Source organism: Patella vulgata, chromosome 3 (genome assembly GCF_932274485.2).
Source record: "Patella vulgata chromosome 3, xgPatVulg1.2, whole genome shotgun sequence".
NCBI classification, from domain to species: domain Eukaryota; kingdom Metazoa; phylum Mollusca; class Gastropoda; family Patellidae; genus Patella; species Patella vulgata.
This window is the reverse complement of record NC_065881.2, coordinates 67,982,459-67,994,153: the sequence shown is the minus strand read 5'-3', so window position 1 is coordinate 67,994,153 and position 11,695 is coordinate 67,982,459. Positions and strand designations below refer to the sequence as shown.

The 11,695-nt window shown below is 36.8% G+C and overlaps 1 protein-coding gene across 1 annotated transcript; it reads right to left on the bottom strand.

The window, feature by feature from the left end:
* On the bottom strand, window positions 1–7,983 carry LOC126815703 (uncharacterized). The gene is made up of 4 exons (XM_050541586.2): window positions 7,717–7,983; window positions 5,011–5,189; window positions 3,323–3,540; window positions 1–2,279 (listed from the first exon to the last, which is right to left on the bottom strand). Exons 1-4 carry the CDS (start codon window positions 7,946–7,948, stop codon window positions 2,081–2,083), a joined length of 828 nt encoding a protein of 275 aa, XP_050397543.2. The 5' UTR covers window positions 7,949–7,983; the 3' UTR covers window positions 1–2,080.
* Window positions 7,984–11,695: the final 3,712 nt, after the last annotated feature.

The following is an 11,695-nucleotide window of genomic DNA, read 5'->3' as shown; positions in this document are numbered from 1 at the left end:
AAAAGATAAGATTCGTTTATTGCAGCGTACAATTACACAAATCACATTTTATAATTAGTACCACATTAGTACAATTACATAAATCACATTAGTACGGTACCACATACAATATTGCATAAATTACATTAGTACAGGTACCACATACAATTACATAAATTAAATTAGTAGCGGTACCACATATAATATTACATAAATTACATTAGTACCGGTATCACATATAATTACATAAATTACATTAGTACCACAGACATACTTGTTAGCTACGAGAACGTAACAAAAAACGCTGAGATATACTGATGTCGAAACACGGAGGGTTGAGAGATAAAGGTTTGTTATCTAACATACTTGTAAACAACAACAACAAAAAAAAAAAAGCACGCAGGGTCATTATTTTTTTTTATGGCAGGCCATAATATTATTCCAAAATCCTATTTTGAGTTGCATTGATATCGAATATAGCAAATAAAAGAATTATAAACACTTGTAAGAATTAGAAGTAAAACTACTAAGTAAAAACGATACTGATCACACGATGTAAAAGTCCACGCAAATATAAGACATGTGCGACAATAATAAAAGAAAATACCTACAACTAATAAATTCATTAAATGGTTGACTGGAAAGGTCGTAAAATTACATATACATGTGCTGCCATTTTTAAATGGCAGTATACCAAAAAGACATGTGGTAGTAGAGTAGTAACTTTACTATATACCAATATGACATGAAGTAATAAAGTATAGTAACTTTACTATATACCAATATGACATGTGGTAGTAGAGTAGTAACTTTACTATATACCAATACGACGTGAATTAATACCAATATGACATGAAGTAATATAGTAGTAACTTTACTATATACCAATATGACATGCGGTTGTAGAGTAGTAACTTTACTATATACCAATATGACATGTGGTAGTCGAGTAGTAAATTTACTATACCAATATGACATGTGGTAGTACTAGTAAATTTACTATACCAATATGCACAAGAAAGGCAAATATGTTTTTCTTATAAATGAATGGAGTGGATGGAAGTTTTTCTTAAATTTTTGCCTAAACTACACACAACTAAAACAAAAAACAACCATGTCTACAAAAAGTATATTTCCTCCCATGAAAAATCAGAGAATATATTTACATATATGAAATAATAAACTAATGTATTTTAAATATGAAAGGCAGCTATTTTTACAATAGACAAGATGCTTTTGAAGGCACAGGGATTGGTAATCTCTGTGATGTTGGTAGGCCTAACAATGATTTTCGACAAAAGTATAATAGGTTGAAATGTGTACAGGGTTTCACCATGGACATTTTCTGAGATATGCTCCTGAATAATAATTGTATACCAAAAACTTAGTCGATTGTGTGTCCTTGGAAACACTAAATTATTTAATCCAAGGAACAACTCCTTGATTGGTTTATACCTGTACAAAGTTAGATAAATATATCTTGAACGATTTATGAGATATGCTCCGGAAACAAAACCGAAGCCCATTTTAATGGGCGCGGCATAATATCTGGTATTCAGTGCCGGACTGTTGGTACGAAGGCCCACCTATCAGGTCATTGACCAAGGCCCACACAAGTACGCGCCGAAGGCGCTAGAGCGTCCGAGGGGTTCTCGTGGGAGGGGGGGGGTTGTCCCCAATGAAAATTTTGAAAACTGACAACCGCAAGCCAATGTCCCAAGCATTTCAGACCACAGCAGAAGAAGGCAAATTTTTGATTTCCTAATACAATTAGACAACAGAATGACCTAAGAGTACTATCATTAGGAAAGGGCTGTGTCCTGTCCTCTCCTTCCTTCTTTCTTTTCTTTCCTCTCCTCTCACTCTCCTTTCTTTCTTTTTTCTTTTTTTTCTTTTTTCTTTATAGGCTTAGGCCCAGTCGGGCACTGCTGGTATTATCTCGATCTCGTGAGGTGTCCGACTCTGAAATGTCTAATGCTTCCAGAAGCCGTTTTGAAGACTATTGTGATCGAAGGCCGTCATCACAAAAGTTACAGAAAGGTTATGGAAGCAGTCAGACATTAATTGTGAATAGTCTTCAAGATAAAAAAAATTATAAACATTAGATTTCGGACGTCTGGGTTACATGGTCATAAGGCTTTATGTTCAGTTTATGAAAAACTTTAAATGTATTAGCCGTGTGTAATTCTTCGTATTTAGAAACTTGTTTATCTGTTATAACTTTAGGATAACAATTATTCCATCCAAGCGGACACTGGCGATAATGGTGTATAGTAGCTTCTTTTATATCAACATAATTCCTGAAAAAACATATATTTTTATCAACATATTTTTAACAGATTGTGGTATGTTCTTTACAAAGTTTTCAGAAATATTTTAAAAAGCATATAAAACCGAAAGTTGACATTTATATACGCGCATTATGTCCCTCTGTCCGCCGATAATTGGCTTGTGAACGCGACCGAGGCTAGAGTTTTTTGACGTATCCTTTTCATATTTTGTGTGAAGTATCATGGTCATGAGAGGACAAATCCTTTTGATTTATGGATTTTCATCGTTCGGAGTTATGCCCCCCACCCCTTTACCTAAAACCCTATGTGAACGCGATAAAGGCTATAGATTATTTTCCAATTTGCCATGAAGCATTGTAGTCATGAGAGGACGAATCCTGTCGATTTTCAGCATTCTGCGACTTTCCGTTCCAGGGTCATCCCCATTTTCCCGAAAAAAAACCCTTGTGAACGTGATAGAGGCGACAGTTTAAGACCCATTCTTTTCAAATTTAGTGTGAAGCTTGGGGTCATGAGGAGACAAACCCTATCGATTTTCAGCGTTCTGCGACTTTCCATTCAGAGTTATCCCCCCTTTGCTGAAAATCTTATGAACGCTACAATTTTTAACGATTTTTTTTTCAAATTTGGTTGTAAGCATTGCATGAGAGAATAGATGCTTTGGATGTTCAGCTGTTCACAACTTTCGGTTCCGGAGTAATCCCCCCTTTGCCGAAAACCTTGTGAACGCTATATAAGCTATAGTTTTTGACAGTTTTTTTTTTCAAATACAGTGGGAAGCATTGGGGTCATGTGAGGATGAACGTAATAAAAGCTTTAGTTTTTAATGGATCTTTTTCATATTTGTCTTAAAACATTGGGGTCATCGATGCTGTGTGGGCGTATCCGACAATTTGCTTGGCTACCTTTGTAGCCTAATTGCCATTGACTTTGCTGTTATTGTCTTCCATTTATTCGGTTGTTCATTCCATGAACATTCGACAAGTTTAGGAAAGCCTATCATGGAACTGTGACATTAGTATATTACTGAGTTGAACTGACCGATGACTTACTTGGAAAAGGGATATCTAGGTTGAAAGCTATGTATAGTCGTTGATTTGGTTCTGGATGGTATATAAATATACTTCTCACATTCCCACCGTGGTTTGGTAGATTTTAGATATTGTTGAAAATAAATATCACTATCCGTTCTAACTCGGCCCCAATTTTCCAAATGAAACTGAACGTGGAAATAAAAACCTGCAGCATTTGGGGATTCTGACGTCAAGTTCTGAAAATAACAATACAGTATACCATTGAACCCAAAGCGTAGTCAAACTCGGGTGTCCATGAATAGAAAGTAATAAATTAGTCTAATAAACAGTACATGGATTTTAGCACGTATTCCAACTTCGTCTCCATATCTTACTATTTAAATTCAAAATAAAAGTTTGGCAATCATGTCTGATGTCACTTCCAAACATATGAGGTGATTTAAGGTTATATAATGAGGGTCAGGGTTAGAATTAGGATTAGTTTTAGGGTTTGCATGTATTGAAGAGTGTAGCAATATAGATGTGTCGACATTGTTTTTAAATTTATAGACAAAGAATAGAGAAATAAGATGACTTTATATTTCATTAATTAATATATTTGGCAAATTAATAGTTTCACTCATATTCATATATTATATATAGTGTGCACTTAAATCAACTTAGGGTATAAATGACATATTGTTATATAAAAAAGAGTTATTTAGCCAAAACATGCGTCTATAAAATACCACAGAGAGCACGTGTGGAAGGAAAAGTACTATTGCGTCATTGGGTTTAATTTAACCAATCATTTTGTTAATTACACAAGTTCAGGGCCATGAACACGCTCTGTTATGCGTGATATACATGATATCTATTTGAAACTTTCAAGCAGACTTCCATTATAGATTCCGGAGAGGTTCCATCTGAGTTCCTAGACAGCCGCGAGGCATGGGTCGTATGTAAGATGTGGCGACCGGTTTCCGACATGCGCTCGCTCTCCACGTCAGACGGAAGGCCCATGGTGCTACAAGAGTGACATCAAACATGAATGCCAAAAGTTTGAAAATTGAGAAATAAAGGAACCAGATAAGTGTTAGCTGAAGTCTTCACTGATATAATATTGAAGTATTGAAGTACTTGTGGGATAGAAGTATTCTTCTACTTGTACTTCGTCCCCCGTCACCAATTAATTTAAGCAACTACAATTCAGGTTCGATGATTAACTTGAATTCTTTTAGGCAAGGTAAAAAAAATTGATAATCACAATATTCCCCGCTCTCGCGAATACGAACTATACGTTCTGGTCTTTTATATACCTGACACCAAGTGAACTATGTCCAATTAAGCAAAGAATAATTGAAAACTGCGTCTATATTTTATGGTTCAACAACCGACACGTGTGACAGATGCGTCTGGAAACCGTCTAATTGTGAAATATGAATCCCAATTTGAAAGCAAATTAATTGCTTTTAAAAATACATGTAGCCTTACAGACTATGCTAGCCCTAGTCTGTTACACTATACACCTAGGAAAGATTTTTAAGAGACACATTTCTGGGAATTATCGCGTCAGCACAAACTGAGCACACTCCAGAACCCCTAAAAGTTTTAATTTTAGAACCAAACAGAACTGTTCTTTTCCAATCTGCCAGAATTCATATATCTTTACGTGCCTAAGATGTTCATAGACCGATACAAAACATCGAAAATAAATAGCTTAATACCTGTAGTAATTGCTTCAATGTAAAGTGATGGCTGGGTATGATTATTTCATCAAAATCAGCAGCTAAGACATAACCATAACCTCCCAATCTTTGATGACAATCCAAAACTGTTATATGTTTATCGTGTGAAAACTGGGGATAAACTTGCTCCTTTAATCTAAATCCTCTGTGAGAGTATCCTGCAATTACATAAGTGAATGTGAAAACGAGTTCTCATCAGATATCCCGATTATGGTTTAGAGAGAGAAAGAGAGAGAAATGGGGTTTGACGTCCACTCGACATGAATTGGGTCATTTCGGGACTAACACATGGTTCAATTTTTTTTCAGTAATTCGCTTGGCGTAGGGGTCTTTAGCAGTGTGAGGAAACCGGAGAACCCGGAGAAAACCCACGAGGTTGGACAGGCGACCCTACTTCTTGTCACGTATACAATCGGGGAATCGAAACCAAGCCAGTCGACTCAGTGACAGACCTTATGATACTACGCGCACGTGCTAACCATTCGGCCATCCAACAACCCCCAGGTTATGGTTTAAATATACTATTCAAAAAAAGTAGGGGATATTTGATTTTGGGGGCATAATACTAAAATATGCAAATGACTACGAAAAAAGTCACTATAGAACCTAACAAAAGAAACATTTCCAGTTACATGTGACGCCCAAACGCACCAATAGCTAATGCATGGAATGCAGGTGATGCTTGGGATCATCATGGGGGTCCAACCCAAGATTTGCACGACTCTGACTTTGAATGTTACAGTCATTGTGGCATTGAATTCCAGGGTGGAAACATCAGTTTAATTGTTTTAGTGACCAGAAAACAAATTTTGATATGCGTCGGCTTACCCAAAATGAAAGGTTACGTGCCCTTGGCATGCTACAGATCGGCACAACACAGGCGGTTGTGGCGCGGACGATGAATGTTTCTCAGTCTGTCATAAGCAGGCTATGGTCCAGATACCGTGATACACAATCTGTACAGGACAGACCACGCTCAGGTCGACCAAGGGCGACAACTCAAGCCCAGGATCAATTTATCCGTACCTTGGCCTTGAGAAATCGTGTCATCACAGCAAATCAGATCAGCGCTCGTCTTCAAACAGACACTGGTGTGAGAGTGAGTGGCCAGACGATTCGGAATCGACTGCATAGGGGTCACCTTCGCGCCCGACGTCCTCGCGTGATCCCTTGTTTGAGAGATCATCACATTCAGGCAAGACGTCGTTGGTGTAGGGATCGTCAACACTGGGATAATCGACGTTGGAGCAATGTGATGTTTTCAGATGAGTCAAGGTACACTGTTGATTTTTTGGACAGACGTAGGAGGGTGTGGCGTCGTCGAAACGAGCGCTTCCAAGACGTTAACGTCATCAGACATGATTGATTTGGGGGTGGTTCTGTTATGGTGTGGGGAGGCATCACTGTTGCTGGAAGAACGGCTTTACATGTTGTTGCAGGGCGTGTTACAGGCCAGTACTACCGGGACAACATCTTGACAGTCCATGTTGTGCCGTTCGCACGACGTCATGGCCGCCGTTTCATCTTCCAGGATGACAACGCAAGATGTCACAGGGCCAGGATCGTTACAGGTTACCTCCAACAACAGAACATCACCACATTACTTTGACCAGCACTGAGTCCCGACCTCTCCCCCATCGAGCATGTCTGGGACATGCTTGGACAGAGGTTACGTCAACGTCAACAACGTCCTGCCAATGTCCAAGAACTTGCTGCTGCGTTGCAACAGGAATGGGACAATCTGGACCAAAATGACCTTAGACGTCTCATTAGGAGTATGCCACGTCGGATCAATGCTTGTTTGGCAAACAGAGGAGGATTTACCCGTTACTGACTTGGTTGTGATGCTGTGGTAGCTTTGCTGTTTGACCCCGGGTATCATTTTACCCTTATAATGGTCAGTCTGTGCCTTACTTAGTCTAACGATCATTTGGAATAAATCGATGAATGTGAACTTCATTTCATTTTGTCATTTGTTTCTTCGTCAGTTTCATTAGGTGACTTTAATAACACTTAAAAATCAAATATCCCCTACTTTTTTTGAATAGTATAGTATATATTTAACATATTATTATTAATTACACACAATATACAATACACAATAAATTATATGGATTCGGAAACAATCTATAAAACTTATATTAATCCGTCTCCAATGCCGATTATGAAAGTGGTATTAACTTTTTATTTCTGGTGCAAAAATGAAAGCAAATGTGGCGCACAAGTCACTGTGGCAGTGTCTCTTCCGATTGTTGAAGCATTGATTACGCATCTATCGTAGCAATGATCTCTGTGTTAAAATTATATTTGGAACGTGTTTAACCAGTTCTATCACATATATATGATAATGACTGGCACCAGGATTGTCCTTTAAACGGACAGCGGTGTTTCCGATCACTCATCTTTGTATTCCAAGGGTCCTTTTACCTGTACGCCAAAATGTACATCGGACCTCAAATTATTAGATCGGTTCCCTTAAAACATACTAGCACCACTGATAAGGGGTAGCCACGCTGGAAAATCCCCACGACATATACTATCAACATATGAAATTTCGTCGAAATCCGATTGGCGTTTTTGAAGATGAAGTCAAAGATATAAATTGTTTACGCCGGATGGGCACGGACATAAATAGTTACATAAGCCATGTGGACCGAGGGGCTAAAAAAAAATATATTCTAGTACCTGGAACTTTGCCGGGAAGAGAGTATGGTATAACTTCTAACAAACCTTCATCTATATAATGTTTAAATACACTTTTAATCTGTTCTGGGCAATCAAGATCAAATACAACGATTTTATCGACACCCAAAATCATTTGCATTTCAAACCATTCAACCAATCTTGAGGGTTTTAATTTATCTCCGAAGGCCACCTTCCCACAAATAGCTAACTTATCTTTTTTGTCTTCTTGCATTCGTACAGGTAAATAATCTCGGTTATTACTTCCACACATTGATAAAGTTGTTAAACTGATATTAACCACTGAAACATTTTCACCTGGAATGGGTGTACGGCATACATACTGGGTGGCATGAAATGGTGCTTGATTAAATAGCTGAGTTATAGATGGTAGAAAATCAATGTGATGATGTATATGATAAAATGTGGCTTGTGTTGTATGCATTGTCCCATCGGAATATAAAACACAGCACAAAAAATCTCCATTTCCTCGCAAGGAATCAAAAGCTGTTAAAACTATTTTCATGTCTTGTTGTTCCAGATCTCTACTTGCTATAGCTGACAGAAAATATGTTTCTTCGCCATTTTGAAATACGTGACGGAATTCATTATTTTCAGACGTATCCCTTGGAATGGGATTATTGTTTAATTTCCAGCCTTTTGTGAAACTGGAAACATGTCTCCTGTGTGACTGAAAATATATTCCATATTTATAATTAAATTAGAAACAGATGTAAGAAGTTCATTGTGTGTGAAATAGCCTTATTTAACTTGAGCGTCATAATATTTATTATCATCGTTATACCTATCCACTTTTGTTAATTAGGTTATCGGGGAGTGCAGATACAATTCTAATTTATTGTATACATATAAATTAAAGATTATTGGGTCTTTTAAAAAGGTACGCCAGACCACAGTAATTTTAAAGGAATCTATTCCGTAGTAATAAAATAGTAGATTCGAGTGTGCTTTGTTGAAGTTGTACCCTTATCTATATCGAGTGTAGTTGAAGCATGGAAATGTTCATTATACCCCCATCAGCAGAGGCGTAACCGTGAAATATATATATTTGGGGGGTCCGCAATGAAATTATATAAAATGTTGACAATCTGTGACGCCGGAGGCACAAGGCTGTGAAGCAGCCTATGTAGCGCGATAGGGAGAGTGTGGGAGGGTCACCCTCCCACTGGGGGGGGGGGAGGAGGCACCCCCATAAAATTTTTTTAAAGTTTCAGTCTTCTGTAAACACCGTTTTGGCATATTTTACGGGGTTAAACTAAAACATCACACAAATACAATGTTTATCATGTTTAAGTCAGGGGGTGGCGTCTTCATATTTTTTTCATGACTTTTACATATTGAATGTTACGCTTGAGTTATGAACAACACGACAAAGAGAGTTTAGTAGGGGAATTTTTATGAGGAGGATCCAAATGAAACAAAACTTGATCACATAACTTTAGTTTATGAGGATGCATATTTGACAATCACCTTGTTAACTACAATACTATACACATTTACAAGAAAGTTGCATAGAATTAATCCTAATAATTGTTGTAAATAAATAGGAGTTAGGGTCTACTATGTAAATTTTTAGGGGGTCCAAGTATATTCAGACCCCCCCCCCCCATGTGTGACGGGTAATATTGGACTGTGTGGAACATGCTAGGGTCAATTTGATCCACGGTATGTTTGACACTGGTTTAGCATTATGTTTATGATGATAATGTTGAAAACCACGTTGCAATCGCGTGATTTATTGCCCCTCTCACTCAGCCCTTGTACCCCGTACCGCCCAGTAACCGGGTTGACTAAATATTTGTCTATATACCTGATCTGACTGGAGATATTGAACTATTTTCAAAGAAAAGTATTGGAAGGGGGAGGGGGTCAGACCAGATTTATAGGAGGGCAAATGCCCCCCACCCCCTCCTTGGCGCCGCCACTGCAAGGACCCCGCGAGAACTCCTCTTTTCATACTGAATTGTGAATTGGGTTTGTATTTGAACTCTATTAAGCTATTTTCCCAATCCAGAAAATGTTATTTGGAGCAATTGTTAATGGTGGTGGCATTGGTGCATTTTAGAGAAAAACAAGGGCGGGGGAACGAAGGCAAAATGGCCGCTTACTTGGCTACGCTACTGATAACAAAGAACACATCTACTAAATATCATTATTAAGAAATGGGGAATAAATTCGCTTTTAAAAGTCAATATTTATCTTTTATTTTAAATTGAAAATGTTTTAATATTAGGAACGTATCAGGGCTGATGAATTAATAAATACATAACTGCTTTTAAATGTTAGGAGAGAAAAAAAAAGTACTTACGTAATGCAGGTAGACTCTTTGTGATAAGATAAATCCAATTACTAACATGGTTCCAGTTGTAAGAGGTTTCCATCGCCGTTTACTTAGAATTCTTGATATAACAGACATATTTATGGAGTAGTACAGCTATAACTGATGCCCACAGCTAAAACTCAACGATTTTCATACAGATAAAAGCATATCCCATATCAATTTCTAAATCATAAATCATTGCGTAATAATGAAATAATATATTCAGAATTTTCTCTTTACATTCAAAACATCAAACGATTCCAGCTATAATTTTATCGTTTTGAAAAATTCAATTCAAGCTATGGGTGCTATGTGTACGTGTATAAAGTGTGGCTTCCTAAGAGGTCAGTACACAATTCTGTGTTGACATATCATTCATAAAAATATTTAATGATTTGTAAGGTGGGGTTATAGACGTACTTACGTGTTGTATGAAAAGACGGACGATACCCATCAGGTAAACTGATATGTCATTTAAATTAAATTCATTCTATCTCACAATATTCAAATCGATAATTCCCTTAAATTAAATTCATTCTATCTCACAATATTCACATCGATAATTCCCTTCGACGAGGACTCTCAAGTGCATTAATTATAAATATGCAAGTCATACAAATTTAATTGTTTGATATTAATGTGGTAATAATTTAAGTCACAGCCAAACATAATGCCCAGAATTGTACTTTAATACTGTTAGAAATTCTTATTACAAAATAGTACAATGTTACATCTTGCAGGCTGTATACACACTGCATAATTAACAACTAATTAAGTATAGGTCATAGCATTTACTATTTATAGGTCGTTTTTATCCCTTGTATTTTATCTATAAGTAGTGGTAAACAGATCTCTGTTTATTTAAACTCACCACTTAAATAGAACATTATTTTGTCTGTACATACTGGTTTTAATTTTCACATTTTGATATTGTGCAGGTGTAGTGTTTATGCTTGATAATATTTTAGTCCATAAAGGCTTACATGTCGGTCACATCAATATTCACAATGTGATGTTTTTGGTTTCACAGAGACAAATTTAAACGAGAATATGTCATGTGATGCTGTAACTCTCTACCTATTTTAATCTGTTGATTATACCGTAATCCTGCTTCCTTGTCAAAATGGCTTGTATATTTTCAAGCAATGATGAACACTGTTTGGAATCAAGGTCATGAAATTATAATGATGGGTGACATGAACTTTGATCTCTTTAAATCTAACAACTTCTTTTGGACTGATATTCTTGAGTTATATAACCTTAAACAATTAGTTGATTTTCCTAATGAATCTGATTTCTTGAGTGATTTAAATTCTGCTCCTTTTGATGTTTACAATGCTTGTGATCCAAATATTGCTCTTAAAATGGGGTATGATACTATTCTTCCAGTCATCAATAAGCATGCGCCCTTTAGGACTAAAAGAGTTAAACTGTCTCAAAACCACCATGGCTTTCTGATGAAATTGTTAAAATGATGCGTCTACGCGACCACCACAAAAAGAGAGGCGAAATCATTGAATACAAAATATGTATAAATAGATTGAAAAAATTAATCAGAAACTCTAAATCTAAATATTTCCGTAGCTTAGTAACTGATTCAAAAAATTCAAAACAAATTTGGAAGGCAATTAATAGTGTAAC

What these genes read in the sequence shown, in the direction of transcription:
- LOC126815703 (XM_050541586.2), bottom strand. Translation starts at nt 7,948, where the DNA reads ATGCAAGAAGACAAAAAAGATAAGTTAGCTATTTGTGGGAAGGTGGCC. An exon ending in TCTTCCCGGCAAAGTTCCAG is followed by an intron (nt 5,190 to 7,716) that starts GTACTAGAATAT and finishes ATGTAATTGCAG; the next exon opens with GATACTCTCACAGAGGATTT. An exon ending in CCTAGATATCCCTTTTCCAA is followed by an intron (nt 2,280 to 3,322) that starts GTAAGTCATCGG and finishes ATGTTTTTTCAG; the next exon opens with GAATTATGTTGATATAAAAG.